At 48.6% G+C, this 25,683-nt stretch overlaps 1 protein-coding gene across 7 annotated transcripts in view; it reads right to left on the reverse strand.

The window, feature by feature from the left end:
• Window positions 1–14,344, reverse strand: part of MICU2 (mitochondrial calcium uptake 2) — a 79,783-nt gene extending 65,439 nt beyond the window's left edge. For all 7 annotated transcript variants that reach the window (XR_014818905.1, XR_014818907.1, XR_014818904.1 and 4 more), the window contains exon 1: window positions 14,129–14,344. Coding sequence is in view for 2 of the 7 variants with exons in the window: in XM_021065452.2 (XP_020921111.1) it covers window positions 14,129–14,332 (204 nt within the window). In the remaining 5 variants the exon portion in view is untranslated. The remainder of the gene's footprint in view (window positions 1–14,128) is intronic.
• Window positions 14,345–25,683: the final 11,339 nt, after the last annotated feature.

Genomic DNA, 25,683 nt, shown 5'->3' on the forward strand with positions numbered 1-25,683 from the left:
AATTCAAGATGGAACAGGGCCAAAGTTATACATTTGTGTTGTTTTTTGCAAATAACATATCCAGCTAGAACGTCTGTTTAAAACCTGATGTTGGGCCTATACACATTCTGTGGAAGATAAAGAGCAATGGGAGGCAACAATGGAAACCAAATTCTGAAAGAAGTCAGAAAAATACATCATTGGAAACAAAGGATGCAACAGACTTAAAACAGCAGAGAGCAAAGATAAGATGTAAGATGACAGGAGCTTTGGACAGGGGGCGGCCGAGCTACATAAAAGAAACAGAGGAGAAAAATGCCACCATAAAATTAAAGATCCTTAGGAAACAGGAGAGACGAGGACCAACACTGTAGAAAATACACAAACTATGATGGGAAAAAATCACATAGAAGGCAGAAGAAAAAGCACAGAGAAAAGTAATCAGGACAAGAATATCCACATGCGTGACAAACGCCAAGGGTCTGACAGGTGAAAACCACTGCACTTGAAGACGAGAAAGAGCAAACCAAGCATCTACTTCAAAAACAGGAGGGAAAAGTTCACCGAAGCATCGAAGCCCTGACTGGACCCCTGCCTGCCGCTGCCCTGGGTGAGTCCAGTCCCTGGTGTGAATGACCCTAGAAGACCCCAGCGGAGATGCAGCAGCTTTAGTTCTCTCAGAAAACCTCAACAAGGCAGACGGCCGGCAAGGCACATGAGGTTAGAACCCGGGCGCCCTTACTGCTACATAAACGTCTTAAAAGCTGTCCTCCGAGGAGTTAACACACAAACATGACACAGCAAAGGGCTAGGTAAGATTTCTAAGGTTGTCCTTTTTTAAAAATTATTATTTTTTGTCTTTTCCAGGGCCGCACCTGCGTCATACGGAGGTTCCCAGGCTAGGGGTTGAATCAGAGCTGCAGCCGCAGCCGCCGGCCTACACCACAGTCAGAGCAACGCGGGATCCGAGCTGTGTCTTCGACCTACACCATAGCTCACGGCAACACTGGATCCTTAACCCACTGAGTGAGGCCAAGGATCAAACTTGCAACATTGGGAGTTCCCGTCGTGGCGCAGTGGTTAACGAATCCGACTAGGAGCCATGAGGTTGCGGGTTCGGTCCCTGCCCTTGCTCAGTGGGTTAACGATCCGGCGTTGCCGTGAGCTGTGGTGTAGGTTGCAGACGCGGCTCGGATCCCGCATTGCTGTGGCTCTGGCATAGGCTGGTGGCTACAGCTCCGATTCAACCCCTGGCCTGGGAACCTCCATATGCCGCGGGAGCGGCCCAAGAAATAGCAAAAAAAAAAAAAAACAAAAAAACAAAAAAAAAACCTCGCAACCTCATGCTTTCTGGTCGGATTTGTTAACCACGGAGCCACAACAGGAACCTCCCCCCCTTTTTTAAATGGCCGCACCTGTGGCACATGGACGTTCCTGGACCAGGGACTGAATGTGAGCGGAAGCTCTGACCTATGGCCTAGCTGCAGCAATGCCGATCCTTTAACCCACTGCACTGGGCTGGGACTCGAACCCGCGCCTCCCCAGTGACCCCAGCTGCGACAGCTGGATTCCTAACCCACGGTGCCGCAGCAGGATCTCCTCTAAGGTTATTCTTAAAACACACACCCCACCCTTGTAATATCACGCGAGGAAATGGAAGCAGCGTAAGGGGCGACGTAGTCAAGCTTTAGCCAGAAAGGCTGGAGAGCGTTTTCCCCCCTTTACCCTAACTCACTTATTGCAGCTCAAAGAACTCCCCCAGTAGGAATGGACTGAGAGGCACCCATCTTAGCCTTTACCTGAATGAGACCTCAGAGAGACGTCAACTCCGTTGGCCAGCACACCCCTGACGCACAAACCAGCAGCCTGGTGGGGAAGCAGCCCCGCAGGCAGAAGAGGGCCGCCTGGAGATCAAAGGGCTGCGGAGGGCCTGCTGGGGGCTGAGCTCGAGCCCCAGCCCCGGGAGCGGGGACGAGCTCCTCTGGGTACCACAGGGACCTTGCGTCTCAAACCTGCATCTAAAGCCAGACCGATGGGAAGGAGGCGCAGAATAAATGCGGGATCGGGGGCTGCACGCAGCATGCGAGAACCATCCACCTGGTTCTGGTTAAGTGTAAATGCTCCATGGTTCTCGAGGCTTACTTGCAATGCAGTAAAAAATGTGACAAAGGACTTAAGCGCAATGAGTGAGGTGGACTGGGTTAAAGAGGTCCCTGAAAGCTGATGACTTCTGCTGAGCCATTTCCCCGGTTTACTGCCTTTAAAGCAACAGGTGCTTCGCCATTCCGTCTCTACTTTTATCCATGAACTGACAGACGGGAAAGAGTTTCCTTCTTTGTGGAACACTCTTTGCTCTCCACATTTCTCAGGAAGAAAGTGGGAAAAGAACAGGCTTTCCAACAATGCTTTCAATATGTCCAACATATATACATTGCATTAGGCAAAATGCAGTAAAAACTTATTCCTCTGGGGTCTTTATTTTGGAATTTGGAATAATCTGGATGAAAAGGAGTTGTTTTGTTGTCTGTGGACTTTCTATGGTGTAATTAAAGAATATCTTTTCTTCTTGAAGAAAACTTTACAACTGGACATTTTCACTCACTAGGCAGACTTTTCCATTTCACTCTCAATCAGGGATATTTTACTGTGCGTGAAACAAAATACTACTAGACTAAATTAGAAGTAGTCACGGTGTAAGCTGTGCTTCAAGCTAAACTCTACAGAATGACGGAGCATTACCGAGGGAGACAAAGGCATTCCTAGGAGACCTGGGAGCTCGGGGACCTAGTCTCTGTGACTCATGAACACTGTCTGGGGCTAGCGACAGAAGAAAGCGAGCGTGGTTTCCCTAAAGGAGTGTGGTCAAGCGGAACGACACGTAGCAGCACCAGAGCATCACTGTAAGGCGTCTGCAGAGGAGTGGCCAGTCAGGGACGCTGACGAGCAAAGAGAGAGGCACCTGGGAGCTCCCGGCGTGGCTCAGTGGAGACGAATCCGACTAGGAACCATGAAGCAGGTTCGAGCCCTGCTTCGCTCAGTGGGTTAAGGATCTGGGTAAGGTTGCCATGAACTGTGGTGTAGGTCACAGATGCCGCTCAGATCCTGCGCTGCTGTGGCTGTGATGTAGGCTGGCAGCTGCAGCTCTGATTCAACCCCTAGCCTGGGAACCTCTATATGCCTCAGGTGCGGCCCTAAAATAAAAAAAAAAAAAAAATTTAAAAAAAAAGGGAGTTCCTGATCGTGGCGCAGTGGTTAATGAATCCGACTAGGAACCATGAGGTTGCGGGTTCGGTCCCTGCCCTTGCTCAGTGGGTTAAGGATCTGGCGTTGCCGTGAGCTGTGGTGTAGGTTGCAGATGCGGCTCGGATCCTGTGTTGCTGTGGCTCTGGCGTAGGCTGGTGGCTGCAGCTCTGATTCGACCCCTAGCCTGGGAACCTCCATATGCCGCGGGAGTGGCCCAAGAAATAGCAAAAACACAAAAAGACAAAAAAAAAAAAAAGAAAGAAAGAGAGGAGCACTCTCCTGGTACCTGCCCCTCCCTGTGGGACCCCCTGAAAAGAAAGCTCGCTGCCCCTATTTCCATGACTACCTTCCAGCATGCACATCATAACTGGGTAAGTTTTGTTTTTGCTCTAAACAAAAAGTTTAAATTAGGTTCCAGATGATTAAAAAAAAAGACTAGAGCCCTAACTTCAAGGCTCAGTATCTTCCTGAAGCTTCATCGTATCACTGTTGCACCACCAAATAAAGCTTCCCCTGAGAAACCGCGGCAGTGCTTTAGCTAAAAGCGCCAGGCCCAGAAGGTAAATGCTACCCTGCTACAACTGTACGGAGATAAAGTGACACGGGAAAGACAGCTCCTTTTTGCTGAGCAGAAGTGCAGAAGAAGCAGCCTCAAAGTCCCACAACGATAAATCCCAATCTCTTGAGTTGTTTCCAATGTTATGTATATATTTTTTGTATTATGGCCACACCTGCGGCCACACTGGATCCTTTAACCCACGGAGCCAGGCCAGGAATCGAACCCATGCCTCTACAGCAACCTGAGCTGCTGCCAGTCGGATTCTTAACCCACCGTGCCAAGGTTGGGAACGCCTCGATGACAAACCATGACACTTTTGACTTCTTTCTTTTCAAAATGGTATGTCCACGGGCCCCAATGTTCACAGCAGCACACTTCACAACAGCAAAAACATGGAAGCAACCCATGTGTCCATCGACAGAGGAATAGATAAAGGTGTGTGTGTGTGTGTGTGTGTGTGTGTGTGTGTGTGTGTGTGTGTGTAAAATGGAATATTACTTGGCCATAAGAGAGAATGAAATACTGCCATTTGCAGCAAAATGGATGGACCGAGGGATTATCATACTAACTGAAGAAAGCCAGAGAAAGACAAATACCGGTATTATATCACTTATATGTGGCTCTAAAGAATAACACAAATTGGCTTATTTACAAAACAGACTCACAGACAAAGATAACAAACTTATGGTTACCAAAGGGGCAAGGATAAGTTAGGAGTTTGGGATTAGCAGATATATATCACTACATCTAAAATAAACAGCAAGGATGTACCGCAGAGCAGAGGGAATTAAGAAGAGGGAGGGGGAGTTCCCGTCGTGGCGCAGTGGTTAACGAATCCGACTAGGAACCTTGAGGTTGCGGGTTCGATCCCTGCCCTTGCTCAGTGGGTCAGTGTTCCGGCGTTGCCGTGAGCTGTGGTGTAGGTCACAGACGCGGCTCGGATCCTGCGTTGCTGTGGCTCTGGCGTAGGCTGGTGGCTACAGCTCCGATTCAACCCCTAGCCTGGGAACCTCCATATGCCGCAGGAGCGGCCCAAGAAATGGCAAAAAGACAAAAAAAAAAAAAAAAAAAAAAAAAAAAAGAAGAGGGAGGGGAGAGAGAGGCACCAGATTAGCATTTTTTAATTATTCTGTAATTAAATTTATTTATTTGTTTGTTCATTTATTTTTAAGGCCGCACCCGCAGCACATGGAAGTTCCCAGACTAGGGGTCAAATGGGAGCTGCAGCCGCAGGCCTACGCCCGAGCCACAGCAGCAGGATCCGAGCCTAGTCTGTGGCCTACAGCACAGCTCACAGCAACACCCGATCCTGAGCCCACCGAGAAAGGCCAGGGAGCGAACCTGCATCCTCATGGATGTTAGTCAGATTCGTTAACTGCTGAGCCATGACGGGAACTCCTATAGAGTTAAATTTAAATAGAAGACTACTAACAGATCTGGTATCAGTAAACGTATCTGGATTGTGATCTTTGGCAGCCGAGAAGAACAGAACATAACAAGGTAGCTTTTGCAATAGAAGCTATGACTAATTTCAGGAACCTCGCACACCCATGCTAAAAGGTCTCCTCAAAACTGAAAACCTCAAGTAAGCCAGGGGAAGCGCTGTCAAAGGGCTGAGTCGTGGGCAAAGGCTCCACGAGGGCCAGGGACACCCTACAAGACACACGGTACACAGCAAAGACGGGCTGGACTAAAGCAGCGCGTGGCCTCCCTCCCGCCCCGTCTCGGGAACAGGTGCGGGCGGCAGCGGCTCGGGCCTTCCTGCTCGGGGCTCCGGAGGGCGGTGACTCACTCACAGGGCATTCTGCGCCGCCTCCCCCAGGCCCCCGTCTCTGGGATCCACTCAGGCGGCTCAATCCCGACCCCCAGCAAGGCTGCCCCTGCACACGCCTCCTCGGTTTACAGGAAGCGCACAGGGAAGACGGCCTTTAGTTTTGGCCACACCCACGGCACACAGAAGTGCCAGGGCCAGGGCCTGACCCCCGCCACAGCAGTGACAACCCGGGATCCTTAAGCTGCTGAGCCGCCAGGGAACTCTGAGGTTGGCTTTTTAAAGCTTGTGGCTCAATACGGAAGGCAGTTTGCATCTCGAGGACCAAGTCCCTCAGACCCCAAACCCTAATTTTACACAAAATCTGCCTAAAGATTGGACTTTGGGGGTTAAAAAAAACCCCAACGAAATAACCAAAGAGCAACGTGTTGCTTGCATGCAAACAGAACTTTTAGCCAAACGGAAAATAAAACAGGTTTTGGGGAAACCTTCAGGTAAGTGGGACAATAAGAGCGTAAAGAGAAGAAAGTGGGAGCCGCGCTCTTGGACCACGGGGCTTGCTTGCTGCCGGGAGGGAGAGGCTGCGGCGTCCGACCCGTGGATGAGGAGGTAAACTGGATGGGCTAGTCCAACAGGGCCGGGCCAAGGTACTGGGCTAGAAAAGAGAAGCTGCGGTCAGAGCGGGAGGGAAGAGTGGATACCGCCAAGGAAAGTGAGTATCACAAACTGTCTCATGTGAGGACAACAGCACCCCAACCCTAAAAGCAATGCAGTGACGGGATCCAAACAGCAAACCTGAAAACGATTTTAGACATAACACCTGAAATATTTCATAAGACAGAGAAGGCCACATACTAAGAATCCAGAAGGGACAAGGCAGGCAACCTAAACATTCAGAGCAGAGGCTCTCGGTGCCACGCGGCACAGTCGCGCTTCCTGGTGTCCGCGACTCCTGGAAATCCTGCGTGAAAACAGTGTGTGAGCTTTTTGGGAGAGAGGACATGACTGTTTCCACATTCCCGGACAGAGTCACAACCTACTCAAGAGTAAATGACAAAGATGAATCAGCACACGTGAGTGACAGTACAGTAAAATATAATAATGATTAGTAAAACCACCAGAAAGCTCCTATTTTAAGTACTTCCCATGTTACAATACAGAATAGAGTGAATTAGTTTTAAATAACGAAGAAAAACATGAGACGCCATCCGTTCTCAACATGTGGTTGCAGAGGATTCTTAAAATTGAAAAGAAAAAAGTTTTCTCCAGCTGGTGTAAGAATAAAAGGAGAAAACTCTTGATTTCCAGTCCTTATATTTTCCACCAGGTGAATGCAGATTCATTCAAGAACACACGATTGCTACGTAGCCACAGAAAAGCAAAGTACTAGAGGACCTCATTGTTGTATTAAAAAACTTGAAGAAAAGCTTGGCCTTATGTCTTCTGTGTCTATCTGCACAATTCTGATTTTTCTATCACTTTACTGTTTCACTGACATGGGCTAAAGCCACGTAGGTTGCCTTCCCCAAACCAGGCGCTACTCTACACAAGGAAGCAGTGACCACACTAAGCCCGGTCAGTACCCATGGCTTTTAACAGAGAAGCAACTCATCAGAAATACGGGTGAGGAGACGAGAGAGCAAGAAGACGGGGCGTGGGCAGCTCTCCTTGAGAACTGACCTCTCACCCGCCACAGTTACTTCTTCACTTCAGGGCCATTAACTTTACCTTTTCATAAAAACCTTCCCACTCGAGACCCAACACCTACAACTTTCACACTAACTAGTCTTTTCAAGTCACAGTAGAGGGAAAGATGGTTTTTGCATGTTTTTTCCCCCTTTCCGTCAATTTTCTATAATACACACAAATTTTAATAAGAAAAAAAGCTAACATAAGCAACTTTAAGGATTAAGAAATAGCCAACAGCTATTTCCTAGGAAGTTCCTAAACTTCCCTGCTAATATATTTCAAGAAATTTCAATAACCATAATAAAACAGCATTTCTTTAGTGTTTTAAAAAGCAATCTTTTCATGAGTGTAATTTAAGATGGATTTAATGTCTGCCTAATATAGTTTGTATATTTTTTATTTTGTATAATAAAATGCAAACTCCAATTTAAAAAAAAACTTGCAGTATTAGATTAGGTCAAGCTTCAATTACAAATAAAATATGGTTAGCATTAAGTTTTTAAAAAAGAAAAGCGTGTCTCTGGCTCACAGTGCAACACTGATTGCCTCTTTCTATTGCAATAGTCCCCTGGTGAAATTGAAATGTTTCCTTGTGCTTATTCTTTCCCGGCTCCTCATTAAATAAAGTACCTTACTCGGTAAAGTCCCCACTGGAGGAGACAAGCCTTTCACCTCACACTGCAATGCAAGCGGGACTGTAACTGGAAGTGTCCAGCTCGGTGGTCACTGCTTCTCCTCTGCAGCCACAGCCTTGGGGCGCCCACTGAAGCAACGCAGCATCCAGAGCTGTGTGTACAACAGGAGCCAGCTCCTGGCCCTGGCGACTTTGATCCTGGAGCAATTTCAAGCACTCCAGAACTCCCAGGAAGCCCGCAGGGATCTGCTTCTGATGTGAGCTGGGTCTTAATCGGTCAATTTCGAGCACATTTAAACCGAACAAGATTTTGTCTTTAAAACACTTAACAGTGTGATTTAATCTCTAGGTATTTAGGCACTGCACAGATTCAAAAACACAGAAACCAACCCACTTTGGTATAACCTTCTAATTGTGTATACTAGCAAATGAGAAAAACGACTGATACTCCCAAAAAGCAGATATATGAAGTCAATCATATTTTGCTTGGGAATACCCAGAACAATTTGCAAAAACATCAGTTTTAAAAATGGCTTTGTATTTCCAGGGCTCATGCCAGGGCAGCGATGAGGTCTGGGAAGGAGACGCCTGGGACTAAGCCGTGTAACAGGAAGCAGTGAAGCTGTAGAGTTGCTGAGTTGCTGGTGCTGAATGCATCAACCACACAACAGACACACGGATAAACTTAAGGTTTTATGAGGCTCTATTTCTTTCCTTTTTTTTTGGCTGCTCCTATGGCACACGGAAGTTCCTAGACCAGGGATCGAACCCACACCACAGCAGTGACAATGGATGCTTAACTGCTAGGCCAGCAGGGAATTCCCTAAGGCCGTATTTCTTAATAAACAGTAATCACAACTTTTATTCTACATACCACACACCCATGGAACATTCGCAGATGTCAATGGAAATTTTCTATATGGACCAGCCTGCACTTAAATATAGGATTCCTTAAGTAGTATTTCCAGATTGAAATTATTTATAATCTGAAAAATTTAACAACTTTTTTGGAGAGCAAATTACCAACAATATATTTGCTACAGTTTACTTTACCAAATATTTGCCACTCTTTAACCTGTAATTTTTAAATTCATATACTGCTACTTTGGTGGCTTCGGGTATGTGTATGCACTGCTGTAATTCATAAAACCCTGAAACTCACAGTAAGAAAAGCATTAACTGGAATACATTATCCGCCAGAACATATGTTTTATTGAATAAGAGTAAATAGCAATTTACTCAGGTTCAGCTAAATAAGTATAATTGCAAAAGAACAGATTAAAAAATGCCTCTGCTCTTACATTACGATGTTTTTCTTCCTTTCTTGGTCTCGCTCCCTGAAAAGCACCTCCACAGACTTACAGTAGGAAAATATAAATACTGTCCTATCACAGGAGGAAGAAAGTCAGACAGCCTCTCATTCATGCAGGACAAATAGCTGTGCCAAAAGCACAAATTACACCTAATTACAGGGTATAACTTTTTCATCTTTCTTTCCATAATCTGGCCATTTAACACTTTGATTTTTGACTTCCATTTGGGTTTATTAACATCAAAGCTTTGTCATCACTTATCTGTTTCCAGAGACATTTTTACCTGAGGCAATAAAGCACACAGCTGCTTTGCATTCTTGCTTTACTGTTGCAGGAACACTTTAGTCTTCATTAGGCTTACAGTGTTTCATGGTTATTAAACCTCTGTGCGTTGCTATAAAGTTCACTGCCCTTGGCACACCAATTTCAAACGTACTACCATTAAACCCAATGCACTCACACAACTATACTCCAACCCAGGGAGACGCCAACGGATCCTAGTTTTACCCTTGCTAATGTCTTATTAATGTCCTTTACCCCCATTTTCACAAAAACGACACCCACAAATATAGCTAGACAACTTACAATGAAAGAGAGCAATGACAATTCAATTTTCATGAATTGTTTAGGGCTTTTTTTGGGGCTGGGGGGCGGCTGCAAAGCTGCTGCAGTGACAACGCCCAATCCTTTAACCTGCTGAGCCACCAGAGACCTCCAATCGTTTAGGGCTCTTACAGTGAATTAAAATAGCTCCATCTCATTCATCACATTATTAGAGTTTTTACAGTAGCCGTTGATATCCAACAGAAAAGAAGTCCTACACCCAATGACACTGCCAAAGCATCTCTCAAGTTAACCGACTTCTGCGAGGCCACTTCAACACGACATACACATGCCGCGCTTTATTTACTCAAAATCTGTGACCATTTAGGTCAGGCTGCACTCACGGAGTATAAAATGAGTTTAAAATATGAATTGAGGAGTTCCCGTCGTGGTTCAGCGGTTATCGAATCTACCCCTGGCCTTGCTCAGTGGGTTAAGGATCCAGTGTTGCTGTGGGCTGTGGTGTAGATCGCAGACGCGGCTCAGATTTGGCATTGCTGTGGCTCCAGCGTCAAAGGCCAGCGGCTACACCTCCGATTAGACCCCTAGCCTGGGAACCTCCATGCCGCAGGTGCGGCCCTAAAAAGCAAAAAGCAAAAGCAAAAAAAAAAGCAATATATTATTCATATTAAACTCATAATACTAAGGCTTCTTAAGAATAATTTATTGGAGAATATGATCCAGCTACATTGGAAAACCGCAGCAGAGGCAAGCTAGTAAGAGGTTTGGGGCCGTGGGCCCCGTAGTTCCGGTGACTGCTGTTTCTAAGCTCTCCCGTTTCCCGTCTCCCCCACCTCCACGGGCGTCCTCCCCAGCACCGCAGCTTCCCTGCTCTACCTCCTGTTTTCCAGGGCAGCTCACCATCAGGTCCCCCGTCTACGGCCAGCTGCTAGGGTTACCCATGCCCTCTGCTTCCACTCCTGTTAGGATGGAGGAGGGAAACCTGGTTGGTCCCACAGCCCCACCTTTCTTTCTACCTGGCATCTGACTCCAGGTGACCTCCTGCCTCAAAGACTTCAACCGCCCCCACGGGGCGGTACCGACCTCCGTCCCGGGTTACATCCTCTCCCGGTGTTCAGACGCCCTCTACTGTCTCGAATCTTAAGACAGCAACGTCTGTCCTCGGTCTCATTTCTCTTGCTCAGTCTCTTTTAAGAGCCTTTACAACAACACCTCTAGAAAAAAGCATCTCTCTTCACTTTCTTGCTCCCTGACTTCACAGTCTTTCTCAATAATTCCACCTCAGTCTGTGCCCACTATTTCACTGGCATGCTTTTTGTCAAGGCCACCAACTCCCCTACTGCCACACCCAAAGCTCAGCTGTCTGTCCTCACCCTCCTCACCTTAAGCAACAGACTTAAGTGACCTACAGATTCGAGGCACTCCTTACCAAAATCCCAATCGCATTCTTTATGGAAACAGGAAAAAAAAAAATCCTAAAATCCCTCAGGGAACCACAAAAGTCCCTGAAAGGCAAAGCCACCCTGAATAAGAAGGCCAACCCTGGAGACCCCACACTTTCTGATTTCCAAGTCTACTATAAAGCTCCAGTAATAAAGCCAGAAGCAGCAGGTACCTAAAAGCATGGTGCTGGCATAAAAACAGATATATAGACCAATGAAACTGAAAAAGAGCCCAGCGGATACTCATGCACTTACAGTGAGCGCATCTTCAACAAGGGAGCCACGAACGTGCGAAGGGGAAAGGGCAGGCTCCTCAATAAACGGTGTTGGGAAACGGGACGGCCACGTGCAGAAGAATGGACTGGCCCCCTAGCTCACGTTTCTACAAAAACTAACTCACAGCGGGTAAATCTGCAATACCAGAGTATGTCTGACTCCTGGTTTAAGCACTAAATAACATGACACGGTGGAATAACAAGCAGGGTTTCAAAGAGGCGATACTGTGAGATCATCTGTAACAGCTGTAACAGAACGGGAGCATGAGAAGTCTACTGATGCCACTTCCTGTTAACACTTTTGCAGCCAGGTGCCTACATTCACAATGGAAGATGTGCAGGTGCAGGTCAATGGGAACAAAAACGTAACCTTTTTCTACTCAAGTTTATAGCTCCATGAATGCTATGCCTATATTCTTGGCGGACGGCGAAGGTTAAGAACCCCTACAGCAGCTCCCTGCTGCCCTCCAGATAAAAACTTCTGTCATACGGCTTAAGGGGCACTTCATGATGTGACTCCCTGGTGGCCCCCACCCTGCCCCCAGTTTTGAACGCTTCTTCTCCTGCTCATGTTCTACTGAATCAAAGGCATCCCTTCACACCTCTGGATCCTGTTCCCTTTGCCTGCAACATTCTTTCCATTTTCTTTGCCCAAGAAACTCCATTCATCCACCTGTCGCTGCCTCAGAAAGCCCAGACTGTAGGGGCTCTTGCAGGTGCCCCCTCCCCCAGCGCCCAGCCCAGTAGTGACCGCCCTGGATTACAAGTGCCCTCCCATTAACATGTGAGCACCTGAATCGTGTGGTGAACCCCCACTCCTTGCACACTGCCTGACACAGGGGCAGCACTCTGATGACTGTGGGAAGAAGGGAGAGAAAGAAGGGAAAACCCAATGTATTTGCTGTTTCAGGACCCTGAATTCCAGCCTTGATTCCTGACTGACCCAGCAAGCGTTGGTCACAATGGGAACCTGAAAAGTGTACGATTCCATTGATAGAAATCCACTATTTTTACTGGAAAAATCGTCTCGTGTCATGACTGGAAATAAAGGACATCATCACAGTTACTCCCAGGCTACGTCGCGAAGTTTAAGGACCCAGCGACACAGTAACTCAAACACGTAAAGTACAATTCCATCAGGAGCACATCTACCTCAGCAGTCCCCAACTACCCGCACGTGACTCCGAAGCGGTGCTGCGCAGCTGGGGCACCCAAGGGCTCCCAGGCCCCTCTGGGAAACAATCAGTGAGGGGATGGAGTTTTCCCGAAAGCAGGCCCCTCAATTCCTGCTGGCTTCGGCCGCTGCAGCTGAAGGAAGGGGAGGCCACCCTCAAGTCCACGGTGGTGGCCAAAGGATGAAAACCTCGGCTCTCATTAAACAGCAGCAAATGCTGGGTCATCAGACCTCGTGAACACGTTGATAATAAAATGGTTCCTGTGCTGCTTCGGCCGCGAGGAAAGTACCCAAGGCTGTGATGTGGGGAGGGAGGGGAGCCAGGGAGAACTCAAAATACTACATTGGTGTCAAGTCTTTAGTGTCCTGTCAGGAATTTTAAACACAAACAGGCTAGCAGTGGGCCACGAAACCACGAGACGGGTGAACGGAACCCGGAATCCACACTAAGGGGGAAAGCGAAGCAGGTTGGTGAGAAGGTGTGTCTGAGGAGTGGTAAGTCAGAGTGGCTTCAGAACGACAACGTTTTCAAATGTGGCTTATCGGGGAGAAGGAGGCACTAATGATTTCCGAAGCAGCGTGCATCATACAGCTAAAGTGATACTCTCGGGAAGATTAACCAGACAGGATGAAATAAGGTTAGAGAAACCTAAAATGAAGAATAAATTGAACTGCCAGACCCAGCAAGGTTAAAAAAAATGATATGAGACACTATTAGATGCTCCCACCTGTGATGAGAAATGGTATGTTGATGGGAGAGAGTTACTGCAGGTACTAACCAGGTGGCGTCTTAATTTAATACAAGTAAAAAATACTATCGGTCAGTACTCACTTTAATTCACAAGGCCTGCTTTCTTCTTTTTGTATTGCTGGGTTTCTCAGAATTCGAGGCATTTAGAAGAGCATAATGGAAATCCAACGAAGAAAAAGACTACTGCTTTTAACTTTTAAAAATTCCACACCAACTTAATGAAATGTCCATTAGAGATTTTCAAAGAAGTTGCTTTTGCAAATTTTCCAATGTTTTACGTGGCAATGTTATACCGAACCAGGGAATATGACCTTTACCTTCACACATGAAAGTCTGAGAAGAAATGCTTTGCTTGGGACTCAGAGTCCGCCTGAGCATCACGTTTATGACACGTCACTTACGTGTAACTAAGTGCAGCTGCTCACGGGGGACCATGAAACCCGGCACTCGCCAACCGGTCAGTTTTAGGGCTGGCACTTGCACTCGTAAAAAGGGCCCTACCAGGGCAGCCTGAGCACGCTGCGCAGAGAGCGCGCGGTCGGCCGCAGTCGCGGGCCGGGGCCCGGAGGACCGGTCGGCGGCCCTGGGGGAGGGGCCGGGGCGCGGACACGCCCCCGTCACCGACGGGCCGCGTCGCCAGTGGGGTCCGCGGTGCGCCGGGACGGGCTGCAGACGCCGCTCCTTAACCCCCTCACCCGCCCCGGCGGCGCTGCCGGACGGGGCCCGTCCCATACCTGGGCTACGACGGTGAGGCCGCCCCGGGGCGCCGCCACGTTCACGCGGCCGTGGTACCACGTCGCTCCTGCTCCCGCCAGGGCCACGCCGGCCGCCGCGGCCGCTACGGGCCCCGGGCCGGGCCAGGCCCGCCAGCCGGCTGCCAGCCCGCGCCGCAGCCTTCCGCTCCAGGCCGCCAGTCGCGCACCACCCGCCGCCGCCATTTTTGCGGAAGCGCGGCGGCACGGCGCCGCGTCCCACGGAGGCCTGAGCACTCGCGCGGCCGCGGTGTCGCGAGATCCGGGCGGCCTCCGCCCGCCCCGCCCCAGAGCCGGCGCTGAGCAGCGGCAAGGCGGGGCCTCAGGGGCGGGAGGGGGAGTGGGCGGGGCCGGCGGAGGCGTGGGCGGGGCGCGGAAGAAACGCCCTGCGGGTGCGGAGGAGAGTGTCTGCTCCGCATCCGCATCTGGAGAGCACGCTTCGTCCAGAGTTTAAAATTCGAAAACTGCCTGAGCTGCACAGATTTTCACGCTAATGAGCTCGCCCAGCCTCGAGTAAACAACAACCTTGTTTAAAAAATTATGCTCTACTTGTTTCACTTTAGTAGCTCATCAGACTTTTAAAAATGCGTTTTTAAATTGTGGTTAAAAAATATTCATAGCACTGCCATTTTAAATATTACATTTTAAATATACATAGCACTATCATTTTTTAGTGCACAGTTCGGTGGCATTAAGTACATTCACATTTTTGTGCAACCGTCCGTCACCACCATCCGTACCCAGAACTTTTTTCATCTTGCACAACTGGCACAGTGTCTTCTTTCATCCTTCCTGTCCTTAGATTCTTGTCTGCTCTCTGGTTTTTGCTAAATCTTATCCTATCCCTCCCAGCCGTACAGCTTTAATGAACTCCCAAAGTCGCACTCTTTCCTTCAGGCAATCACTATTTGCTGAATGTTGGATTTACAGTCTGTTCTAGTAAAGTGTTTGGTGGTGTTTAGTTCCCACTTGGTACCAAGTTGGATGCAGCAGCGCACCTACCCATGTCCCTATCATCAGGGACCTAGTCGTTTGCCCTGGTGCAGGCTTGGGGCAACAGGGCCGTCCTGGCTGTTTCACTGCTCATAAGAAAGGATTTAGCTGAGGCAGATGCCTTGGCTTTGTTTTGTAGTCTCTGATCCTCCCTTATTTGGTCTTTACTTTTCAGAGTCAATTACCTTAATCAACTTCGTTGGCCTCAAATGTCCCTGAGCCTTCAGGAGCTTTACTTGGGCATGCAGTAACTTCAGCCAACGTGAAAGTGCCAAGAGCCCCTATCAAGTAATCACTGACATCTCGGAGTTAGCAAAACAAACAAAAACCCCCAAAGGAAGAACAAGCGCCCCACTAAATCTAATCTGACCACTTTATTCCTTGGATCCTCTAGTCATGATCTGCCCTGAGTTCTTGCTCCCGTTTCCTTTGCCAGCTCCTCTCAGTGGGTCTGCATTTGGAGCTTCCTCACTTCCCCAGCTGCTGAAACCACTTTCCACTTGCCTTCCCAGCAAGGAGTAGCTGGGACGGTGTGCAGCTGTGTGAGCCAGACCACAGGGCTTGGATCCCGGCTCTGTCAGGATGGCCGCTGTGCTTTGGGGCAAATACCGAAACTCTCTCAGTTTTCTCCGCTGTAAACAACGCTCATGGTTTGGGGTTGGGGATTACATGGGACCTTCTACAGGAAGTGAGTAACTAGGTCCCAGGAGACTCACCGCAGATGTCAGCTTACCATCTTCAAGCTGTGACTTATTCCTGCCTTCTGATCACAAATGAGCTTGACAGAATGTCCATGAATCCAGATGGCTGGCCCATCTAACCCGAGATCTTCCTGCTCTTTCATCCCTGCTTGTCTTCATAACCCTCTGGTATGTTTTTCACTGCTGCTGAATCTGGTAGCTCTTGGCATAAGTCCTACTTTTCCGGATTATCATTATTATTTTTCTTTTTAGAGCTGCACCTGTGGCATATGAAAGTTCCCAGGCTATGGGTTGAATTGGGGCTGCAGCTGCCGGCCTACACCACAGCCACAGCAACGCTGGATCCTGAACCCACTGAGCAAGACCAAGGACTGAACCTGCATCCTCATGGATGCTAGTCGGGGTCCTTAATCTGCTGAGACACAGCGGAACTGCCCCCCCCCTCTTTTCTGGATTATTGACATCTAGCTTCTTTCTGTCCCCTGGTGATTTCTAGGATATGTTTGGACATTCTGGATGTCTGACCTTAAAGCTTACTCTTGATTTCCAGAAACCACAGGTATGCAACGTAGTTGTGTGGTTGTCTACATTCACGCTGCTGCCTAACTCACAGTTCCTCTGTGCATTTAATGAAATAAGTCACAGCCTCTATCACGTGGTCACAGCTCCAAGCCCCAAATAGGTGCACATTCCTATTAGGGCATGTGGCATGTTTAAAAACTTTGTATTTTGCCCACAGTTTGACATCCTTGTGGGTAAGGATATCTTATTTTCTGTCCCCTTAGAACCTAGCACAATGCCCAGCACCTAGCGCAGTGCCAGCACGCAGCACAACACCCAGCACCTAGCAGAATGCCCAGCACGCAGCATGATGCCCAGCACGTGTCAGACACTCAGTGAGGGAATACGTGGGTGAGAGAGAAAATGCAGACGCGAAGCTCTGGTGGGCCGATTTCCATTCTTTGCGCATCAAACATACAGAAATATGTTATTCCTTTTTGTAATTTATTCCAAGGCAAAGACCTCATTTTTAATTTTTTTGGCTCAATATTTGAACCTGTTTCAAAAATGGTGCTTTGCAATTTTATTATTATGTTTTGCGTCATGTGCCCAGGCCGCTACAACTCTCGTTAAGATTTAATGCATTCAAACCTTTCTTTTGCAGAGGAAACACATTCTTATAATAGAGCCAATCTCCAGCCGACTAACCATTCTAAGTATGATATCTTCCCTGGCAGCTGCTGACACTTGTCTGAATGCATTGAATACGTTGGTCTTTTAGGCTCCAGCTTTGTTCATTTCTTCCTCACCAGCTGTAGAGAAAGTCCTTGGCTGGGATGTATTTTCAACCATGTAGTTTATAAACCAATCTCCCCCCAAAGGAACTGCTTGTAAAGCTCTCGGGTTTATGCTTTTTAAAATGGTAGTTGGAGGAAAAACAGACTATAAACGCTGACAGTTTTCAAAATATCATCCTTAATTCACTTAGTCTGTGCTCCTTTTCTCTAGGAGGGACAGAAGTTAACATGGCAGAAAAACTGCTCAAGGGGTGTCGTTTTCCTGAAGGGACCAAGCCTGAATTTCAAAACACTGCAAGATGGTGCTGACCTCTTGTCTTGATCAGAGAGGAGGGCCCATCCGGAGCTTGGAAAGTGGGGAAGGTTTGGGGGGATGGACTCCTTCAAGACGGGAGGAACGGCGGGGGTGGGAGCCCGGGGGAGAACGCGATACGGGGGTGTTTACATGGCTTGGAGCAGGGCTGTTTGGGGCCAGTCTCGAGGGGCCTGGTAGCCCCAAGAGGGTCGTGCATCCATCTCCACCAGTACATCGTCCAGGCGTCAGCTCTCTCGACCCCCTGCACGTTTGTCTTTGGGGTCTTCCTACCTCCTTTCCGGCAGAAGTTCCCAGGCCAGAGATCAAACCTGAGCCATGGCAGGGGCAATGCCAGATCCTTGTGCCACTGAGTCACAAGAGAACACTGAGCTTCTTGAAGGCATTTATTGTATTTCCCTTTTAAAAGGTGGAGTTATTAGCTCAAATCCATCGTTAATCCTAGCATGTGTGGGGAAGATAAACAAAAATCTCTCTCCCGATTCTGAAAGGTTGTTTACTGTCATATTAGAGAATAATGAGTGTTGAGACTGATCGCTTTCGGAGGAGGAGGGGAAAAGGTGGAGGTCTTGAAAGGTAAATTAAAGAGGTTGGACTCGGTCCTAGAGTAACAGAGCGCGCGGCACGTGAATGGACACTCGGGGGCACGGCTGCTTGGAATAGACAGAGGTTGATCTATATTTATGGTGGATAATTGTGTAGCAGAGGGTATGACTCATCCTCAGACGCCCTAGATGAGCCCAAAGAATCGCTAATTATGTCTTTTTGTGCACTTGGGGCCAGGGGTAAAAATATCTGACTATCATGATTGATACCAGCATGTGCAGAAATAGGTCAAGATTAAATCTTCCTGACAGTGAAAGAGCCGTGCCAAGAGCTGCATTTTCAACGTCTTTCAGACCCTCCTCTGCTTCTCATTCCTCCCTGTCACCCCCGCTCCCGCTCTCCTCTCCGCGGGCTTTGATGATCGCCGGCGTCTCCTGACACGGACTGTGGCTTCTGGGTTTTTTCTTCTCTGAAGCATCCCGTGGACCTACGTCCGATCAATCTTCCCAGAACACTTCTTTCACCGTACTTCCATTAGCTGTGCGATTTAGCCTCCGTCTCCTTGTTAGAAAGAAGGAGATTGCTTTCAGTTTATTTTTCTAGTTCTAAAATTCTCACTCCATGCCACTCCTAAGTGGCTTTTTTTTTTCCATTTGGCAAATTATACTGAGTGTGAAATACGTGCCAGGAGGAGTGCCATGCCTGAGCTGCAGACCAGGTCCCCTCACAGGGCCCGGTCACACGATGGCTTGTGCCCCTACACTTCGAACTTGTAAAAGCGAGTGGCCCCCATTTGTGTCCATGTATTTATTTCTTAAATCTACACCTTCATAGCTACTAACGGTCATATCATAAAAATTTAAATGCAGCGATACAGGTGAAATAGTATTAAAGGTACGACGAATGGTTGCTCTCTAAAAAGGTTGATGTTATTTCAGTGAGATCAGTGTGATTAAATTGATGACATGAACTTAGAAAAATCTTGTTTTAAGTTTTGTGAGCTGGTTACAAAGGTCTGGCCTTCTGTTCAGTTAATTCAGACACTAGTTTCTAATGACTGTCATTGGCCAGAAAGATAGCTCCCCAAAATATGTTCATTCGAATGGAAAGAGTGAATGAAAGGAATGAAATCATGATACTTGTGTCTTTTTAAGCTCTTATTATGAAAAACTCAAATTATATACAAAATTAGAATCAAATAATGAATGTCTACGTACATCTAACCTGACTTCAGCAATTACTGGCTCAGGACCTACCTTGACTCATCTCTACTGCCTCCAGCTAGAGTGTTGGACCCATTGTCAAGCTCATATAATTTTATTCTATATACTCCATCATGTATTTTTAAAAGACGAGGACTCATGAGAAAACCCAGATACTATTTTGTTTTGCTTTGTTTTGTATTTCTTTTCTCCTTTTTTTTTGAATTTTTTTTTTGTCTTTTGTCTTTTTAGGGCCGCACCCGGGGCATATGGAGGTTCGCAGGCTCGGGGTCCAATCAGAGCTGTAGCCGCTGGCCTACACCACAGCCACAGCAACGTGGGATCCAAGCCACATCTGCGACCTACACCACCGCTCACAGCAATGCCAGATCCTTTAACCCATTAAGCGAGGCCAGGAATCGAACCCGCATCCTCGTGGATGCTGGTTGTGTTCGTTACCCACTGAGCCACGACGGGAACTCCTGTTTTGTATTTCTTAGTAATGTTTGTCATCCAGTGAACACACAAATCTTCACTGAGAAAAAAAAATGCTAGGAAGTTAGGGGACGCCAAGGTGACGGAGAGAAGAAGAGTGAGTAACACGACCTGTTGTGCAAGCGTGTGTCACAGTCGCACGTGGGGAGAGCTGTCTGTGCCAAGAAGGATGCCATGAAGGGGCCACAGCACAACGTCTGGAGTTGCAAGCAGGATCTTCTCTGAAAACACATTTTTGGAAGAGACGGTGTATGTGTGGGGTATTTGGTTGTTTTCAAGTCCCTTATTTTAAGTCTCCAAAGTTCTGCATATTCTCTTAAGAAAGGAAAGCAATGCCTTTCTCTCCTTTTCCCATTTTTAACGGTAAATGACGTCATGCAAGTCAAAGAAGGTGACTGCGGGACAGTTCAGAGAGACAGCACATCCATCCGGGACACGACGGGAACGAAAACGCTAATGGAACGTTCTCTGGTCCAGGATTTCAGCAGAAACTTTTATGTCCAGAGTCCACGATACGTATTTATGTGATCAAGACCATAAATGTCATCAACTGTGTGAAAAACGGAAGCATGAAGCTAGTGCCAAAGCTTTGCTACGTTTACTGCTTCCTAAACAAACAAGACATTTCAGTTTCACTCTGCTTTCCCTCCCTCAAAGGCAGGTCTCTGGGCGTCTGGCTTCAGGCCACCACACTGCGGGGACCTGTGGCAGCGGGGCCGTGCCCCATGCAGGCCAGCAGGTGGATGTGGTCACGGGGCAGCAGAAGAATCTCAGACCCCTTCGAAGCTTCTTTCTCTAACTGACCAGGTTCCCTGACTGTTTTGTGCGTTGGGGATGCAGATGGTCACCATTCAGTGGCTCCCCCAGAAGAGGTGTTGACCACAGCGTGGACATGTGCTGGGGACCCGGCAGGGGATGGGGACAGGTAACCCTGTGTGACTTACGGGGTGGACGGTCGGCACCTTGGGCGCAGCAGACGGACGCGGGGCGTGTTAGGGACCTGCCACCTGCTTGGCCAGCAGGGAGGTGATGCAAGCGGGCCTGAGGGATGCGGCGCGGCTCATTCCGTGTGTGTTCCTGGCGGTGACGACAGTCTCGAGGCCATCAGCTGCAACCTTCGGGTGTTCGGGGGCAGGGAGGGGAGCAAAGGCCTCCCGGCCAGGACACTGTTGCAGAGACGAGGAGGAACTTGGCGGCAGACTCCGTGGTTCTCCAGAGCCAGCGGTCCCAGACACACCAGGGGGATATCTTCAGAACCTGGGCCAACATAGCCGGGCCTGTGAGGTCAAGGGCAGAGGCCCGGTTGGGGGGCAGGCTTCCGTCAGGGGGTGTTGGTATGCAGAAGAGCCAGCCCAGGGGATGGGGGACGGGACTGCTGGGCTCCTTGGGGCTTGGGTCGACTGCAGAAGCCTGGCTTCATGGAGTCAGCAAATGGGGCTGGGGGTCAGGCCGCCTACTCCACCTGGGCCTCTGAACTTGGCCTCCAGGCTGAGCGGCTGATTCGCTGTTACTCTCTGGGGCCCCTGGCTTGCTGGGGAGCCTGGGCTGTCTTGCAGGGCTGGGCCGGCAGGGCTCCTTCCCTTCTGCAGGACGGCTGGATGGGGGTGTGCCCAGGACCAGGGGCAGGTGGGCGCAAACACCAGGGAGCAGAGAGTGTGCTGAGCCTGGGTGTGGAAGGCTGGGCCGCGGAAGGGTTTGTTCTGATCTATTGTTGGGCGATGGTGAGGGTGGATGCTTTCCCGCCAGGGGCGGACTCTGGGTCAACATTGTCTTGCCGTTTTTTGGCAGGGCTGCTGGCCAGTGGCGTTGTCATGGGTCACTGGCTGCCCCGCTGGCTGCTGCTGCCATGCGGTCCTGCGCGGATGAGCTATGGTCCTGGGGCCAGGGCGGATGAGCTGGGGTGGGACGGTGGGAAGCTCGTGTGGCTGGTGGGCTGACCTCTCGGCCGCATTCCCACGACGAGCCCAGCCTGGTGGTGAACCAGTCACCGGCCTGCTGCCCCCGCCGAAAAGCCATCTACTGACACCAGGTGCCCTGAAGGAAAGGGCAGCGTTTACTGCAGGGCTGAGCAAGGGTCGGGGTGACACGAAGCCCACAACTTTTTTTTGAATTGAAACAAGCTGTGTCATCTGTGGTGTGTGCGCTCGTCTCTGAGAACAATGGGTCTGTTTTTTTTTTTTTTTTTTTCCCCTTTTTTTTCTTTTTTTGGTCACGCCTGCAGTATGTGGAAGTTCTGGGGCCAGAGATTGAGCCTGTGCCACAGCAGTGACAACACTGGATCCTTAACCCGCTGAGCCACCAGGGACTACAGGTCCAGTGCACTTTTGAATCAGATCCAGGCCCCCAGCCCAGCAAAGACAACTTTGTACACCCGCCGAATCCCCCTTATTTTCCTCTCTGGGGCACCAGTGCCATGTGGTCACGTCGCTATGTCCGGCCGTCCGCGTGTGAGGACGGCTGACGTGCATCCCCTGGCATGGAGCGCCGGTGTCCCACCTCCGTGCTCAGCCAGGATCATCTTCTGTGGTGACCGTGGGAGCCCTGCGTTCCAGGGGACGCTGCTGGGAGCGGAGACCCTGCTGGGGGAGCGGCCAAGGAGAAACCCACAGTCTAGCCTTGACGCTGACCTTCCTGTGGTCAGGTGTCCAGCAGCTGGCGTGATGTACCTGGCCCGTGAGTACTCCCAGTGCCTCTTTACTGCCACTCCTTGCTGCCACTCTGGAGAGAGCTGTGCAGCAAAACAAAGCCCACGCTTATGTGGTGAACGGGCTATGGCTGACGTTGTAGCCCACTGAGTCGTACTGTGCCTTCTGATGAGAAACCAGAGGGGAGATTTCCCTGAGTTCCAGTCATAATGAAAGATGCCTCACCTGTGCACCTGCTCACGGACACTGCATCTGCTAAGCATGTCTTCTTCACTGCCGGCGCTGTGGCTTGTGTCTGGTAACTGCATAATATACAGTATTCATATTTGTGATATACATTAATCTGGTTCCCTGCCTTTATTTTCTGTGTCATCATACTTTCCTGCTTAAAAACATAAAAATAAAAATCACTGGCGTTCCCATCGTGGCTCAGTGGTTAACAAATCCAACTAGGAACTGTGAGGTTGGGGGTTCGATCCCTGGCCTCGCTCAGTGGGTAAAGGATCCCGCGTTGCCATGAACTGTGGTGTAGGTTGCAGACGCAGCTTGGATCCTGTGTTGCTGTGGCTCTAGAGTAGGCCGGTGGCTAAAACCTCTGACTGGACCCCTAGCCTGGGAACCTCCATATACCATAGGTTCAGCCCTAGAAAAAGACAAAAAATAAATAAAAATAAAAAATAAAAATCACTCTTTTAGTATTTCTTTAAACGCCTCAAGTAATTTTGGTAAAGAAGCTAACATGGGGAGTTCCCTGGTGGCATAGAGGGTTAAGGACATGGCCTTGTCACTGCTGTGGCGTGGGTTCAATCCCCGACCCTGGAACTTCCTCATGCTGTGGCCTGGCCGAAAAAGAAAAGCCGCTGACACGAACACATTAAAAATATGCACACTCCTATGGTTCTTGTCATTTTTTTTCAGTAAGATTATAAACTAGAGTTTGCAATAGGTTTTCTAGGTTTTTGGTAGCTCCCCTAGTCACATTTAATAAATATTTCTTGGCTGATTGATTAATGAAGATGTTTGTATGTGTGTTGATTTAAAAAGGTTAAATTTAGTTGGAATTAGATGGGACAAATGGAACAGAAGTTAGGAAAGGGATATTATAACACTAAACGATTAAAGGTGAGACAAACGTCTGTGCGTGCACACATCTTTGGTTAGGCACACGCTTTTCTGTATTTCAGTTCAAATGATCTCACGGTGTCTGGCCACCTTTTTCTAAGAAATATTTCATTTCTCACTCAAATGTAGATAGTGAGAAGCATCATAGGTTATTATTTAGGCAGAAATGCAGTGCATACAAATTTCACTGAGTGCTTTTTTTATGATGTAAAAGGAGAAAAGCAGCGTGTGAGCGTGTGGATTTTTTTTTACTAATATGAGAGTTAAGTATATTCTTCCCGAGTGCAAATATCAGAATCATAACGGTTACAGAGAAACAGACACTGAATCCCCGCGTTGTAACTTTTTTTCAAAAAAGATGGCGCGATGATGAGTTCCCGCCATAGAGACTGACGATGAGGCCTGGCAGTGGCCGTCTGCCAGGGGGACCCCGGCTCTGCGGAGCTGAATGGAGCGCCCCCTGCCCACCCGGACAGACGGGGGTGCTGGAGGCCCCTCTGAATTCCCTGGCCAGCTGTGATGTCCCCTGGGGTAGGCTCTGAAAATCCCCCAAGGCGCTGGGTCCCTGTAAACGGTAAGCTCTCAAAGAGCTGTGTGTAGCATCAGAGAGGTACAGCGCGTTTGAAAGCATGGTTGTTATGGTCGAACTGCCAGAAAACAAGTATCCATGACTATGCGGTGTGTGTAGGCAACATTTCCTTATTCGGGAACAAATGTTTGCCTTTGTGTAAAATATCTTTTTGACAGTATGTCCAGGGAGTGTAAAACTCAGGCATAAAGGATTACAAGTCCACCTACAATATAGTATATAAAGTATTAAATTGTACAGGATAGATCTGAGGCATTCTTGGGGAAAAAAAAAAAGTGCCTTTTGTTAAAATTTCACAGTGCTGCTCTCTTTGTGAAGGCTTATCAAAGTTCTAAATCCTTTTTCTAGCATGTGTGAGATTCTTCAGAAGTGCTTTCCTCAGAGATCAAAATTCTAAATTTCAGATTGGGTGGAATACATTTTATAATTCATCCTGCAGCTGTTGGACCTATAATGGAGTAAAATGAGAATTGCTTTTTTAGGGCGTATTTCTCAACAGAGCAGTTTAGAAAATGAAACCAAATCTTCATGGTCCACTTGACATTGGAATTTAAAGTTATTTTTACAGCTCCACTGCAGTCACTGTGGGAAACATTATTAAAAGGGTATTAGAATATGGTAAGGTAGTAGTTACGACAATTTTCTTCCAGCCTCTTGCTCAGTAAATAAAAACATCTTGCTTTCACCTTTTTTGTTTTTTTGTTTTCTGTTTTTGTTTTTTTTGATTTAGGCTTTAACAAGATCACACATTTTTTGTGTCAATTGTTGCCTCCCTTTAATGCTAGCCAGATTGGCTGCCTTGGCAGGTAGAGCTTTCATTAACTGGAAAGTACGTCTCGTTTAAGCAGGGAATGTGGGTGCAAACCCTTCAAGGAAAGGCACATTTTTCTCTGAGATGCAGTGTGGTGTCGCAACACAGCCCTAAGTCCCTAGAACACCGAGGGCCTGGACAACGGTCAGGCGTGCCTACCGGGGACAGATCTGCTTTTGCGTTTACAAAGTAGTGACAGTACGAAGTCACTGCAGCTGGACAGGAAAAAGGCTTCTGAGTCCTGGTAAAGCCCGGGAGAGAAAGAAAGAGCACATACAGGAGCAAGAAAACGGGGGTCCAGCCTCCCTGTTGCCTTTGACCCTGGGTGGCACCATGAAGGAGGGTACCGGGTTTGTCTTCTTCTCCATCCTCCCCCCCGCGCCCCGTTACACCTTCTGCAAGCACCTGTGTCCCCAAAGGCCTTGCCACCCCCTCCCCCGACGGAGGCCAAGCTGGGTGAGGGATGGGTGAGAGGCTCCTTTCAGAGAAGGGGCTTCGGAGCCTAATCCCCATGACGGAGGACTCGGGCTCCGAGGACAGCTTCAGGACGGGGGGATTTAGCTTCTCTTACAGTCAGGACGGTGAGCAGCCGCCCCACAGTAACTCAGGAAGCCTCATAAAACGACACAATCTCTCCTCTCTCTGGACAGCTGACTCTTGCCATGAATCCAGGAGTCAATGAAGACGCGGAAATGAAAGAGCAAATTCGGGGTGCTTCCCCTGCCTGAGTCCAAGGCCAGGCTTTTCGCACACAAAAGATCAGGTGAGGTCTGACGGCTACTCTTGGGTGGGGTTCTAAAGAGCTCGTGGGCCCCACGAAAA

The sequence above is a fragment of the Sus scrofa genome, chromosome 11, assembly GCF_054392235.1.
Source record: "Sus scrofa isolate SSC_HxYL_T2T_F1_AM1 chromosome 11, Sscrofa_HxYL_maternal_Yorkshire_Landrace_v2.0, whole genome shotgun sequence".
Lineage (NCBI taxonomy): Eukaryota > Metazoa > Chordata > Mammalia > Artiodactyla > Suidae > Sus > Sus scrofa.